The sequence below is a fragment of the Citrus sinensis genome, chromosome 3 (assembly GCF_022201045.2).
Source record: "Citrus sinensis cultivar Valencia sweet orange chromosome 3, DVS_A1.0, whole genome shotgun sequence".
In the NCBI taxonomy this organism is placed as follows: Eukaryota; Viridiplantae; Streptophyta; class Magnoliopsida; order Sapindales; family Rutaceae; genus Citrus; species Citrus sinensis.
The window spans coordinates 3029377-3044071 of record NC_068558.1 but is presented as its reverse complement, the minus strand read 5'-3'; the positions used below and the strand labels follow the sequence as shown (position 1 = coordinate 3044071).

The 14695-nt window shown below is 33.7% G+C and overlaps 3 protein-coding genes and 1 long non-coding RNA gene across 5 annotated transcripts; 2 read left to right on the top strand and 2 right to left on the bottom strand.

The window, feature by feature from the left end:
- The first annotated feature begins 2185 nt into the window (after positions 1–2185).
- On the top strand, positions 2186–4369 carry LOC102618326 (carbonic anhydrase 2-like). Its single transcript, XM_006476711.4, has 9 exons — positions 2186–2261; positions 2383–2460; positions 2761–2868; positions 2987–3035; positions 3159–3275; positions 3421–3474; positions 3591–3676; positions 3825–3930; positions 4069–4369. The coding sequence occupies exons 2-9, from the start codon at positions 2405–2407 to the stop codon at positions 4231–4233; spliced, it is 741 nt and encodes a 246-aa protein (XP_006476774.2). The 5' UTR covers positions 2186–2261; positions 2383–2404; the 3' UTR covers positions 4234–4369.
- A 959-nt stretch (positions 4370–5328) lies between these two features.
- LOC127901388 (uncharacterized) lies at positions 5329–5983 on the bottom strand. The gene is made up of 2 exons (XR_008053535.1): positions 5834–5983; positions 5329–5724 (listed from the first exon to the last, which is right to left on the bottom strand). It is a non-coding gene; the product is annotated as an uncharacterized LOC127901388 (long non-coding RNA).
- A 486-nt stretch (positions 5984–6469) lies between these two features.
- Positions 6470–10347, bottom strand: LOC102617858 (uncharacterized). 2 transcript variants are annotated; one of them, XM_006476710.4, is made up of 10 exons: positions 10180–10347; positions 10011–10085; positions 9600–9686; positions 9429–9485; positions 8190–8282; positions 7638–7710; positions 7435–7510; positions 7190–7280; positions 6910–7040; positions 6470–6816 (listed from the first exon to the last, which is right to left on the bottom strand). In XM_006476710.4, the coding sequence occupies exons 1-9, from the start codon at positions 10222–10224 to the stop codon at positions 6921–6923; spliced, it is 717 nt and encodes a 238-aa protein (XP_006476773.2). In that variant the 5' UTR covers positions 10225–10347; the 3' UTR covers positions 6470–6816; positions 6910–6920. The 2 variants fall into 2 exon arrangements, with proteins under 2 accessions (XP_006476773.2, XP_006476772.2); XM_006476709.4 differs by having other exon boundaries at positions 6470–6806.
- A 931-nt stretch (positions 10348–11278) lies between these two features.
- Positions 11279–14262, top strand: LOC107176839 (pentatricopeptide repeat-containing protein At2g13600-like). Its single transcript, XM_015529825.3, has one exon. The coding sequence runs from the start codon at positions 11429–11431 to the stop codon at positions 13952–13954; it is 2526 nt and encodes an 841-aa protein (XP_015385311.3). The 5' UTR covers positions 11279–11428; the 3' UTR covers positions 13955–14262.
- The last annotated feature ends 433 nt before the right edge of the window (positions 14263–14695 follow it).

The window sequence follows — 14695 nt, the reverse complement described above, 5'->3', positions numbered from 1 at the left end:
CGTGTCATACATATGACTTCAGTGTAAAAGTAGTTCATAATCAACCTGTCATTCACAATTAATAAATATTTACAACATTTCATCTATATGATAAATTATTAACAATATATCATTCGTTAAATTATATAAAAAATTTATTTATTAATTTAATATCATAAATAAAAGTAATTTTAAATATATAATAACTAATAAATCAATTTCAATATATTTTATTTTCCCATTCGTAATTCAATTAGTCCACTTCAATCATATATGTATTATACAAAACTCAAGATAGTATTAAGGACTAGTTTGGTAATATTGTAAATTTTAAAATAATTATTGTTAGTTGTGCTATAAAAATAATTAATTATAAAGATAATCAGTTAAACATCTGGCAAAATTTTGTGAATTTTAAAAGTAATCATATATACGGATGGCAAAAAGCAGGCTTAGGCCAGGTTTTTTCAAACCCACTTTAAGTTAAGCATGAGGGATTGGACCGGACTTGAGCTTGATTTATTTATTTTTAAAAATTTTTAAATTACTGTAAATTTGAAATAATTTAATAATCAATAAATTATTATAGTTATAAATAAATAAAAGAAAATGAATATTTCAAAGTAAAATAATAAATAAAGCAAATAAAAACTTATAAATTTAATTTTCTTTGATACTGAATTCTTTAATTCAAACACTATTAATTAATTAACGCATAAGAGAGAATTTAATATCATAATTTTAACTTTTTTTAATCATCATTGATTTATAAATTAAGAATTTAAGTTTTTTATTTTATTTTTAGGTTTCTTTTCAATTTTAAATATATTATTTTAATTTATAATTTTTTTTTAAAAAAAAATAGTGGGCTTAGATCTGGCCTGAGCTTTTTTTTTTTTTTTTTAGCCCTTGTCCAGACCCTCATGTGTAAGGGCTGGGCCAGCTTAGGCTTTTTTGCCCACCCTAGTCATATATGTTTAATAAATCTCACTGTTAAACTATTATAAAAATATAAATGAGTGAATTGGATATTATGTTGAATATGATTTATTTACATATTTATAAATATGTATATAAATTATTTTTTATTGTGCATATATAATAATTAATAACTAAAATAAGTATTGCATATTATTAATTTCATGTTTATTTAGTTATCTCAATCTAATTGTTGGTGGCAATAGTAGTAGTAATGCTAATAATAATAATAATAATAATAATAATAATAATAATAATAATAATAATAATAATAATAATAATAATAATAATAATAATAATAATAATAATATTCTCTTTAAAGTTAATGATTTTATTTCCTAATTAATAAGGATAATTTTGGATTTCTATAATATATGTGATGACATATATGAAATTATATTTAAGTATAAACTGATTCTCAAAATCAGATCATTTCTTACTTTTCAAAATCTATTATAGAATGGGGTGATTTTGATAAAAGTAATTTTTAAAAAAATTTACCAAACATCAAACTTAATTTTTAGTTAGCTTTTCAAAATCACATTTTAATTTTTTAAAAAAATTCAAAACGAATCCTAATATAGTTCATTTCAATCATTATGGTCATTTTATTATTTTTTGTCTTTTTTTAAAAAGAAAACGTTTATCATATCCAATTCAGTCCAATCCCTTGTTATTTTTCTTTTCAAAGTCTGTTAATTGAAACTAAAAATTCTATCCTTCAAAATTCCTACATTATGTGTAACACACATTACTAGTCAACCAAGCAATTGTAGAATATTTGAATTTCTTGGAACAAATATTTAACGTCGTTGTAACAAATATTTTTTTCCCTCTATTGGAGAAAAGATATAGATTTTTTATTTCTTCAGTTGACTTAACAATTTTACAATTGGGAAAGATTAGCTTGTTCAAGGAGATATTTATTTAATATAAAAATGAAAGTGCAATAATTCAAAATTCTTAATCATTATTACCCATTTCGCTGTCAACCAATTAAACATGTTATGTATGAATAATTGCTCAATTAAATCTGTTGGTGATCGGCATTTGTTTCAGATTTCTTGACAATCAATTGTGAATTAAGAGACGTGTTTGATTTTGTTGTTCCCTAGTCTCTAATTTGTTTTAGGCGCATGAGTTTCTTATGATACATGCATGCGTTTCTTATGATACATGCATGGGTGCAAACATTTTCTCTGATAAAAAGACTAAAAACTCAGCCCTATAGCTAGCTATAAATTGGAATGCTTGCAGCCTAATCCTCATTAGAACTTCAAAGCTAATATATCCTTAGGAAAAAGGTTGGTTCACTTCAGGAAAATTTGCGCCAACTTTATGTATAGTGGAGACTGATAAGAAGTTAAGTGAAGAGGGTTTATTAATAAATTCAAATAATTGATATAAGTTTTCTTGAATTTGCAGAAGGAAAGGCACACATATACATATGGCTATGCAGTCATCACCCGAGGTGCTCAATCCAGGAATGAAGAAGCTTCTCAGGTTTAATTTTAGTGCTCAGCTCAATTACGCTATTCATATCATATCATATCATATAATATACATGCACGCAAAGTCACTAAGAACAAGATTGCTAAAGACTTGTAAAGCAATAGAGCTTGTACGGACGATGAGGTATCTTTGATGTCAAGTATGGACTTTTGCTTACTGAGTATTATGCATGGTTCATACCTTCTAATATATATGATTGATAAACATGCATTGCACTTCTCGGGGTGGGCTATGTTCTGAAATGAGCATGAGAATAATGAATTAACACTAACTTGCGTGGTTTAATTGCAGAGAGAAGGGAGAGGCTGACAAAGAAGTAGATGGGCATGGCCATGATTGCTTTGACCCCGTAGAAAGAATTATAAAGGGGTTCATTCATTTCAAGACCACCAAATTTGAGTACGATACGACAAATTCAATTTAAAGACCAACCTTAGCTTGCAAAGGTTTTATTGATTACTTTTTAGCTGCTTTTAGTTAATAATATAATTAACCTTATTTATTGCCCATTTTGTAGCAAATATCCAGAATGTTTCAGTGAACTAGCCAAAGGGCAGCATCCTAAGGTACATACATACATATACATACATCCTTTAAATTTTAGTTTTATATTTGATTGCTTTTCTAGATTAACAAAATAAATTCAGTTATATATTAATTTTTTGTTGAGTTGCTTGCTGTGCTTGCAGTTTCTAGTATTTGCATGCTCAGATTCCCGAGTCAGCCCCTCTCATGTCTTAGATTTTCAACCTGGGGAAGCATTCATGGCCCGCAACATCGCTAACATGGTTCCTGCATTTAACCAGGTTTCCTTGTGCTTGATCAATCAAATAGATAAGAGCCTCTTTGAACAAACGTTTCGTTTCGTTTCGTTTTTAAGAAATCAATTTATGGTATTATTCATATTTATATATTAAATAGTTTGATGACATTGTTGATTTTGCTGCACAGTTAAGGTACTCGTGTGTTGGCGCAATCATTGAATACGCTGTTGCAAATCTCCAGGTAGATTCATTAGACGTAAAACTCAGATTTCGTTCTCAATTTTTCTAAAACCAATCATTTTCCCTTCTAATATCTAATTAATGGCAACTTTTGATTTTTTTAATTTAATTCTATAGGTTGAGAACGTATTGGTCATTGGGCATAGTCACTGTGGAGGCATAAAGAGGCTAATGTCGCTTCCAGACGACGGTTCTAATTACTAGTAAGGCTATCTTTATTTACTGTTCATATTAATAGTCTGTGAACACATGCACAGTTATTCAACCAATACTAGCTAGGCAACAATGATTCTAAATCTGTAAATTTAATTGATATTTCTGATTTTTCTTCAATATAATCGCGACGTGCAGTGATTTTATTGATGATTGGGTCAAAATCGGGTTACCTGCGAAGGCCAAGGTCAAAAGGGAGCACCCGAACTTATCATTTGAACAACAAACTGCAATTTGTGAAAGGGTACGTAAACACCAATTACAAATTTGAAGACAATTACTTTACATTTTTTTTTTAAATATATACGCGCGCGCGCGCGCGCCCACGCACACACAGACACATCAAGTTACTGATCACTGGGTATATTATAACGTGCGGCAGGAATCGGTGAATTTTTCGCTGGTAAATCTTTTAACTTATCCATACGTTCAAAGGGCTGTGCAAGACGGGACTCTAGCATTGAGAGGTGGATACTATGACTTTGTTAATGGGAAGTTTGAGCTTTGGGAGCTCAAGACAGACATTACTCCACCGATAGTCATATGACCAGGCAATATCAATAATACATGTGGGTCATCGTCATGCTATAAATTCAACATATATGTTGTAATAAATAATTGGCGTCGCGAATAATGATTGGCAAATCAATAAAAGCAGAGCAAGCCCTTGTAGTCCTGCTTCACCTTTCTCCTTGTCCATCATCGGTTTATATATAAATAATCACTAGTTATGAATGATCAAACAAATGGGTAGTCTTTATTTAATGCGGACATTCACACTTCTTAACATATATGCGATAAAAAATCTTCTATGCAATAAGAATTTTAAATAAATATTCAACTTTTAACAACTCTTTATATGTGAACTTGCCCATCATTGCATTTGCTCGTCATCGTAATACTTCACACGCTTCTTGTTCCACAGCAGGAAGATAGAAACAACTTAATCTATTTTTCAAAAGGCAACAGTGAATCTGTTGTTGAAAGGTAAACGTGAGACCGAAAGAAAAGAAAAAGGCACTTTAAATCATTCAATAAGGCCAATTTAGTGTCCAAACTTTCTCCTCGAAGATTCCTATAGTCTCTTCGACTCTTGCCATCGTTTTTTTTTTTAAATTTTCTGTGATGCGAGTGATTGAGATGTATTCTAGAGAATGATCGTACACTTTGAGGTTGATTGCTATATAGCAATACTATATAGTACGTAGAATGTAGAGTAAGAATTTTCAGAACCAAAGGTGACATAATTACAGTTACATCAAACTCAAATCTACTAACTCATTTTAGATTTGACCGTATGTATTCGCTAATGATGGAGTAAAAAATTTGTCATTTAAAACTTAGTTTTAAAATTCCCATGCTTTTGAAAAGGTTTCTGAGCTTGGCCAATTCGATCGGTATGTTGGCTCGTGAAGAGACTAATAGAATGATTAGTTCCTCCTTCTTTACTACGAATTACATTTGATTTGGGAACTCTTTTCTTTTGTATCCATATTCATTTAAACTCTCACAAAATCTTATGTCAACTTGGATTCTCAGAACACACACCCAGGCACACATATATATTTCTATGAGTTGAGAGAACTAAGGAATATTGTTGTTGTAAGACCGCAAGAGGAAACTTAATTTTCAAGCCAGCCGAAACAAGAAATTCCAATAAAGTTATTAGGAAATTGCAAATATAGATCATTAATTATTAGAAAACCAAAAAGATTTCCCGTAGTTATCATCATCAATCTTCAGCTCTTGTACTAGTGCACGATTGAACCCAGCCTTTGCCCGGCTTTTACACTTTCAGCAACTTCCTTCCCTACAGTTCCAGCATTAATGGAATATGGAGCTGGTGCAAAATTGGACTCCGAGAGAGCTGAACCAATGGTGGTTTTTGGTTTAGTGGGAGAACTCTTACACTCACAATGTGTGAGAATAAGGGTTCAAGCCTCCATAAAATCCTTCTACTCAAATAACTGTTCCAATGGTTCTTCACTTAATTGTCTTTCCTTCCTGGAAGCCGGCCAACGTTTAAGGACCGCCTAAACTAATCAACATGTGAAATAAAATTATGCTCTAGATAGTACTTGTGATATCATAAAAGATAATCATGCATGCATGATGCATATGATTAAGATTATAATAAATGAATTTACCCGTTGCCGAGGAGACAGTGGAGGCGAATGATGAGGTCGTCTTCTTCCTCACTGAAAAGGCCACGCGTAGTCTTCTTCCTCACTGAAAAGGCCACGCGTAACATGAGGACTTAATTTATTCATCTTAACCTGCAACAGTTGTATAGTGTGTCGTTTCTTGACCGTTTGTTCAAGTGTGGGACTGGAGAGAACAGGAGATTTGTAGCTTGTTCATAGTAGTTGTTTAAAACGTGGGTTAATAGTAGTGATGGTGACAGTTCACGAACCCTATATTATTTGATTAGGTAATGATTCAACATAAGCCTCTCCTGTTTTTGGCTCACCAGCCACCGCGAGAGAATCCTAGTCTGACCATAATTATTTCATTTTCAACTTTTATCTACAAGATTTGTAAACTTTTTTCTTTTGTGTGTGTAATTTTGTTTTCACCTAGGAATGGAATTTCCGATAGCCTTCGTGCACATCTCTCCGGATTCAAGCGCATCTTAGACTCTCTGAACCGACCAAAGGTCGACCCCAAATAATCCAAATGCTGCTAACTTGATTTGTACTATCAGAATTAAGAATATAAAAAAGAGAAAGAACAGGAACTTCTTGGGATACTGGCATTGTGATCGATCGAATAAGTTCAATCAATTACCAAGTTGAAAAGCAAATAGGCTTTTTTTTTTCTCCGATAATAACCAGCAAATATGTTAGATTTACAAAGCAGTTGATACAACTCAAAGCTCAAAGATTTGATGCACAACATCAAAGAACTGATACAAAAAAACCCATTTCAAACCATTAAGCATTTTCAGCAAAGTCTCTAATAACTCCTCTCGCATGCGGTTATACGGCAACAGGGCAAAATTGATTCAGTGAGATTTTTACTTTGTTCTCACAAAAGCATAAGTTGGTAGTCATGCATTTGGGTACGCCTCTTCCTCCAATGCAATGAACCCCACAAAACGTCTTCATTCTAAGTCACAAGCTGCATAAAACTATTGAAACTTTAGTTGACATTCATAAAATGAAGGCCAACAGAAAATGTTCAAGACTGATCAGAAAATTAGTGTGGAGAATTAAATGCAGACCAAGAATTTGATCACTTAATTCTCTGAAGCAGTTTATCCACCATGATTTTCTGCTGCACCGCACTTAAAGATTCTGAATTCATAATTGCATTACTAACAAGAACCACCGTGGATGGAGACTCAGCATTCACCTAGATGAAAAAAGAAAAACAGAAGAACAAAAGAGCATTATTAGGATTTGTTTCTTCAAATAGAATGGCTACCAAGTTCCAAGTGTTGCAAGTAGATAACATCTCAACAAAGTATGTAGTCAGGCTAATAAAGGGTCTTAAGAAGATACCCAAACCCGGCCATTCAAACCAACAGCTATCTCAAAGGAGAGTTGCTTCCCAAGTTCCTCAAGAACTGGACATGTTGGAGAGCTTAGCAGCCTAAGAAAAGTCAGACTCATCATAATCAGATTAGCATAATGAAAAACCTAAAAGCTAATATTTATTGTTACAGTGGCGCAAAGTATAGTTTGTGTTGAAATATTATCAAGTATCTCTAATTAGTTAGAATAATAAGGAAGAGAAATATCTTTACATTCTCGATAGACCCGATGAAGTTTCAAACATGTAGCCATCTTTAAGAAGGCCAAATTCTGCTGCTTTTCCGCTGGCTATAAATCACAAGACAAATCTACAGAACGGTCAAGACATAGTCCGTTGGCAGACAAAACAAAAATTTCCACAAAATTGATAACCTAATCCTCCAAATGAAAAATACAAGGCACTTCCAGCACTAACCATCAGTGCATGACAGCTCAGGATTCATGCCAGGGTTTGCCTTCACCACCCGAACATAAAGCAGAGAACCTATCTGTAACAAGGAGGTTAAAATGTGAAATTCCCTTGATAAACATTAGCCCGAGGGGGGTTGGGTTTGGGTGTAGTGGGGAGAATAAATAGAAAACATTAAATCGGAAGGGGGCTTCAACATGTTTCAATCACGCCATCTTAACCAATAATAGAGTCAACCATGCATTCAAAATCAGTACTGCCACGCATATCTAGGTAAGATCTTATGTTAGCATGACTAACTCCCCCCTATCAAAGATAGTTTCTTAAATTCTTAATTTTCCATTGTAATTATATGAATATTGTTTAATTTCATGCACAGATGATCCAAAGTCCAAAACAATGAATTGAGATGATGCACAGTACTAGAAACAGTACCCAATTTAGTGCAAAAGTTAACAAAGCAATAACAGACAATTCTCAGCTGAAAATATTGACACAAGTATGTACCACATCCTCTTCACAATTAATGAGTATACATAACATTAGAATTTTACGGACCTCAAATTTTGGTATGTTTCTCCTCGTTCCTCCTTCAAACGCAAGCACAGGTAAAAATGCTATTGTAGGTCCTCTAATGTCCACAAAGAAGTTCTGTACGTAAAAATATTTAGTAAACCAGGCAAAAGGTATTCCTTTAAGTTGACAACAATTCACATGGATATTATAAGTTTTTGCAGAAAGGTAAAAGGGATGGAAACATTGATACTAAATGTGAAACTAGCAATATGTTGCCACAGGCAGTGAGTCTAGTGTTGTGATTGCTATTTGAAAAGCAAGAAGCCAACTAATACAACTTACACAGCATAATTTCATCAGCCCTTGTTTCACTAACAAATATCTTCATTACTACCTGAAATTCAAACTAGACCATAGTCTAAACAACTGACAAAGCAGTAAACTTCCCTACATTTTTGTGATTTCAAGTTGAACATCAGGAAAAAGAAAAAGAATATAAACCCAGGATATCATGATTTCTCATCTTCATCAGAAAATATCACAGTTGAGCATCTGTATCAGTAGCTATCTAGACAGAGACTGACTGAGCAGCTTTTTAAATTTCCAGATCTTTCTTCCTATCTTTGAAAAAAAATAACATATATGATAGACAATTTCCCAAAAGATTAATTGAGTTCACTGTGGCAGCTAACAGATAGGTCAAAGAAATCAAATTTAATACCATAAAAGAAACAGCAACTACAAGTACCAAAATGCAAAGCACAATCCAGCTAAAAACCAGAGCTACCATTTTGTATAACGTTCTTATGCTTTCTGGAAGTAAACAGTGAGAAACAAAAAGAAGAAAATAAGGCATCTTTAATGTAATGCTAATAGGTGTGACAAACAAGTTGGGATTGGACTCATGTATCCTTTCCTAAAAAATGTCAGGTCCAAGGCTATGTCACCTATAAGAACTCAAATCTCGTCTTTCTTTCTCATTTATGCAATTTTGCCCCTTTAGATTGCAACAACTTATTAAAGATGCAAATAACTACACTAATAACACTACGTTCGAACAAAAGGGTATGCAGTTGTGGTTTTACCATGTCCTTGCATAAACTAGTCACTCCTTCAAGATATAAGAGAAAATTATGTTGTGCTAACAAATTGCTATTACAATTTTCCCTGTACCTTCTCCAAAATTAATACACAACAAAGCAGGGGGGGAAAAATTCCAAACTGGCTACGAAGGAATGACCCCAAACATAGTAATTCATAAAGTACGTCAGAAATGCTTACATCAGCTTTACAGTCAACAACGATCCCAAGAACGGTATCCTCCACACAAGGTACATACTGCAAAAAGAAGATAATTAGTATATCATAAATCAAAGGGTGGCATATGTATATTATACAAGCAGCAAACTGCTAATAAGAGAGATCAACTCAACTATACAATAACATACACACCCTTTTATGAGAGCTTTCAACCCAGTATTTGTTCGGCTTTGAGAACCTCAGTTTTCCAGCTTTAATGACAGAAACAGAATCACATTCCTGAATATCATTCAAAATGAAATTGAATCTCAATCAAGCATTTTCCTTTCATTCGTTTCCTCGATATAAAAATGATTTCTTTGTAAACATTAACATAAAACAAGTAAACAAGTTGAGAGGATACCGAGTTCAGCTACATTAACAATTCAAAACTAATTCCCTTAAAAACCAGTGTTATCACTTTCAATATATGACATCTAATATACTGAATATTCATAAAAAAAAAATTAAATCATTCATCATACTTTTGCAGGGGGTTATGATTTCAACCGAGTTTTACGAAAAAACTATGACCAGAATATCAAATTATAACTAGAAAGAGACCTGACGGAGGCCACCACCGAGCTTGATGGTCTGGTTTGTCATGCTAGACAGGTCAAGCACCACATCTCCTGGAACCTAAAATAGTTCAAATATCTAAAAACAATTAATTTTAAAAAAAAAAATTGGCGCATAAAAAAGAACAAACGAAATACAAGAGGAAAATACAAACCACTATCTTATCGACGAGGTTCGTTGTTGACGGTTTAGCTTCCATGGTGACAAACTGAACTTGGAGGGAAAAATAAAAATTGCGGCACGAGCTTACCAAGTGTACTCAATTAAGTTTTGTATTTGTTAGGGTATATCACTCATCGGTGGAATTGGAAGAATATTATTTTGCAAGTTTTAATAAATATATATATATATATATAGAACTACAATAACAATGGGTTCCCAAATATTTTACAATATTCAACTAGTAACGTATCTTTTTCATTTGATTTGAATACGTCCAAATCTTAACGTTACTGTTTCAAAATTCTAATTTTCTTTATATATATATAGATTTTGACAGTAAATTAGGATATGTTATAATATTAATAACATTCGGAGGTAAAAATTAAATTGGAAGATAAATAAAGGAAAAGAAAGGAGATTGATATTATTGAAAGTGAGATATGCTTTTAATTTTGAGATTAATTTTGCAGAAGTGATGGATTATCAGACTTTATTTATAATGTAAAAGAACTAATTAAACGTTGTTAAGTTTAGCATATTGCATATTCATAATAATCACATGCTTTAAATAAAATAACTTTGGGTGCATTTGAGATTGAGGTGTTGTGAAAAAAAAAAACTGTAACTATGAAATAAAAGTTAGTAATATGTAGTAAATATAAAATTTAAATAATAATTTTTATAAAATTATTAAATATATAATAAATTTTTCATAATACAAGTGAAAAATTATATCAACATAACTTTTAAACTACAACAACTAGTGTTTACTAAATATTTTAGTACTGTATCTTTTAAATTACAACTATCTAACATCAATCTCAAATAGACTATTTATCTTTCAAACTCAATCTTCCACACATGTACGTAATTTGTATGATAGATCTCATCATATGAATTTCTTACTTGATTATAATTAATATGATGGTGACACAATGCCATTTTACTAAAAAAAACATGACATGACATAAAAAAGAGGCCGACATGACATAAAAAAGAAATTTATTCCATAACATGAAAACAATCAAACGTTAGGGGTTTTGACGTTATTAGCCATTTACCACGACAGGAAAATCCCGGGAGAGGGGAGGCATCCTGCCCATTTCCTAACCTACATCTTCCATAAAACGTACCATTTTCGCCTGTAAACTAGTTCCTCAACGGCATTTTAAGAAATGTAAGTTCCAACTGCATCAGAAAGGAAGTTGAAAGCGAAGAGTTGTAAGGAAGAAAAAAAAAATATGAAAACGGTTGGATTACTCCACTCTCATTCACTTCAGACGTACGGTCACTGCTGCATGGATCAACTCAATTTGTTTATGCCATCGGTTAAGGTAACTCAATCGTCTTCAAGTTACTTCGATGTTCATGGCACAAGAAAGCCTTCAGTTGTTTCTTCCACTTTTCAGAACAATTCTTTTACCTCTTTACATTTTGTGCAAAACCCCTCTCGGAAATTGGTAGATGAAAATGGGTTTTTGAGCGATAAGCGTGTTTTGGACGTTTCATCTGTTGGGTACATGATCAAGGAATTTGCGGATTCTGGTTTGTTTGAAGATGCTATTGGGGTTTATGTTAACATGCTTGAATATGGTTTTCCTTTTGATGAGTTTAGATTCTTTCCTTGTTTGATTAAGGCATTTGGTGGGCTTTGTGATGCAGAGAAGGCTAGGCAGATTCATGGGCACGTATTAAAGTTGGGATTTTTTTATGATGTTTATGTTCAAAATTCAATCTTGGGTATGTATTGGAAGTGTGGAGGTGTTGGAGATGCAATTAAGTTGTTTGAGAAAATGTTTGGGAGAGATTTGGTTTCTTGGAATACAATGATGTCAGGGTTTTGCCAATTAGGGGACTACTTCGGTTCGTTAATGATCTTTAGAAGAATGATTGATGATCATGGTGTGTACCCAAATAGGGTTAGCTGTCTGTCCGCCCTTTCATCATGCGGATCAATTAATGGTTTAATTTATGGGAGAGAGATTCATGGGTTCCTCTTAAAAAGTGGTTTGGATGTTGATGAGTTTTTGGTTAGCGGATTAATTGACATGTACATGAAATGTGCAGATATTAGGAGCAGTCAACGTGTATTTAAGAATATTCTTGACAAGGAGTCAGTCAGAGAAAATGCTGTGATATGGAATGTTATGGTTACGGGCTATGTTTCCAATCAGTACTTTTCTTTGGCATTGGAATTGTTTGTTGAGATGTTGAATTTGGGGATAAGACCAGATTCTTTGACAGTGTTGGCTGTTTTAGTTTTATGCTCTCGGTCGTTGGATTTAGAGGTTGGAGAGCAAATCCATGGATTGGTTTTCGGCCATGGATTGCAAAATGATGTAAGGATAGAAACTGCACTGATAGAAGTGTACTTTAAATGTGGTGATCCCGGAGCTGGTTTGAAAATATTCAGTCAGAGTCAAAATCACAGCTCAGTCATGTGGAGTTCAGTAATCTCCAATTGTAATCAGTACGGTTGTCCTACTATGGCACTAGAATTATTGCACAATTTTATGTTGGAGCATGGCTATCCAGATTCTCTCATACTTTTGTCTGTGCTGCGTGCATGTTCGTACTTGGCTTTCAAGTCTAAAGGGATGGAAATCCATGCTTTGGTAGTAAAATTGGCATTCGATTCAGATATATATGTTGGTGGTGCCTTAGTTGATATGTATGGAAAATGCAGAGACATAGAGTCTGCCCAAAAAGTTTTTTCAGGCTTACCTTTCCGAGATTTAATTTTATGGAATGCCCTGCTATCTGGATATTCTCAAAATGGGTGTGCGGACAAAGCTTTAAAGGCGTTTCGTGATATGCAATCTGAACAAGTTAGACCCAATAGTGTAACAGCTGCAACTATTCTCTCTGTTTGCGCTCTCTTGTCAGTCATGAACCTGTGTAAGGAGGTTCATTGTCATTTGTTACGGCAAGGGCTTGAGGCCAATGTTCTTGTGCATAATTCTCTGATAGCTACCTATGCAAAATGTGGAGACATAAATAGCTCTTTGACTATTTTCAAGAAAACGACAGAAAGAGATGAAGTATCATGGAATTCAATCATACTGGGATTAGGAATGCATGGTCATACAGATGAAATGTTTGTTTTATTTGAAAAGATGAAAGAAGCAGGCAAGAAGCCTGATCATGCAACTTTCACAGCCCTTCTTTCTGCATGCAGCCATGCTGGGAGGGTAGATATGGGATGGAAATATTTCAAGAATATGGTTGAAAACTATAATCTTGAACCTCAAGTTGAACATTACACTTGCATGGTTGATCTTTTGGGCCGAGCTGGCCATCTAAATGAAGCATATGATTTGATCAAGGCCATGCCATGTATACCAGATGATCGTATATGGGGTTCATTGCTTGGATCATGCAGAACTCATGGTAACAAAGAGCTGGCAGAGCTTGTGGCTGATCACATATTTAAACTTGCTCCCACAAGCACTGGTTATCGTGTCCTCCTTGCAAATTTATTTGAAGATTTTGGGAACATGAACGACTATGTTAGAGTTAGATCAGAAATTAAGCACGTGGGAGTTAAGAAGCAGCCTGGATGCAGTTGGATTGAAGTTAATAACAATATTCACATATTTATTGCTGGTGATCACTCACACCATCAGTCAGATGAGATATATTCTGCAATAGAAAATTTAACTCTGGAGATGAAAAGAGAAGGGTATATTCCTCAATTACAATCGGTGGTCATCCCTGAGGAGAATATAGACAATCACTTACTATTGCCGGAAGTAACATTGCAATGAGAAAATATAACCTTACTTCCATGCCATTTTGATTCAAAAGGTAGGTGCCATACGACAGTCATTCAAAAGGTAGAGGCCCAGAAACTTATTGCTTTTCATCACCGACAGAATTCAGTTTTGATTTTTGTAGCTCTCCTACAGTAACCACTTAAGAGGCTGGATATGAGACCTGCACCTAAATTGTTCATTTTTCATCCAGAGGACCTAAAAGGATGTCCAGCCAGAAATTCAAAATCTTAGCTCTACAATCTTTTGTGTTGGTTTACATGTAAATATGTAATTTACAATACATCCTATTCATTTTATAACTCTGCAGCACCAATAAGCACTCCGAATCATCAGTTATAATATCTACACTGCGACATCGTAACAAAAGGAAAGAAAAAGGTAAAAAGGCCGCCAGCCGTGAAGAAATAAATTCCTAGATAAATCAATATGCACATGTTCGGATGATTTCTTGTTGGAGGGAATTTTGATATTCTAGGTGGTAAGTTCATTAAGACAACCCTGGCTGAGAGGACGGTAACCATGGCAAAATCCAAAAGCTTTGGGCTCCTGCATGCGTTCAATTTGTCTGGGAAAACTGAGCAGAACGTGAAGGCCGCTACCTTGTGCAGCTATTTACCATAGCAGAGCTGCAGCAGAAGTGAAACCAGAGGAGAGAAGTTAAACACCGGTTTATATTATGCAAGCTGACTTGCTTTCATGGCTTCTGATTGTCAAGCATCTGAGGATACCTCT

Coding starts and splice junctions, on each gene's coding strand:
- LOC102617858 (XM_006476710.4), bottom strand. CDS start 10,224: ATGGAAGCTAAACCGTCAACAACGAACCTCGTCGATAAGATAGTG. Junction 10,086..10,179: donor ACCTCGTCGATAAGATAGTG/GTTTGTATTTTC, acceptor GAACTATTTTAG/GTTCCAGGAGATGTGGTGCT. Junction 7,711..8,189: donor GAAACATACCAAAATTTGAG/GTCCGTAAAATT, acceptor TCCTTGTTACAG/ATAGGTTCTCTGCTTTATGT.
- LOC102618326 (XM_006476711.4), top strand. CDS start 2,405: ATGGCTATGCAGTCATCACCCGAGGTGCTCAATCCAGGAATGAAGAAG. Junction 2,461..2,760: donor GGAATGAAGAAGCTTCTCAG/GTTTAATTTTAG, acceptor GTTTAATTGCAG/AGAGAAGGGAGAGGCTGACA. Junction 3,475..3,590: donor ACGCTGTTGCAAATCTCCAG/GTAGATTCATTA, acceptor TTAATTCTATAG/GTTGAGAACGTATTGGTCAT.
- LOC107176839 (XM_015529825.3), top strand. CDS start 11,429: ATGAAAACGGTTGGATTACTCCACTCTCATTCACTTCAGACGTACGGT.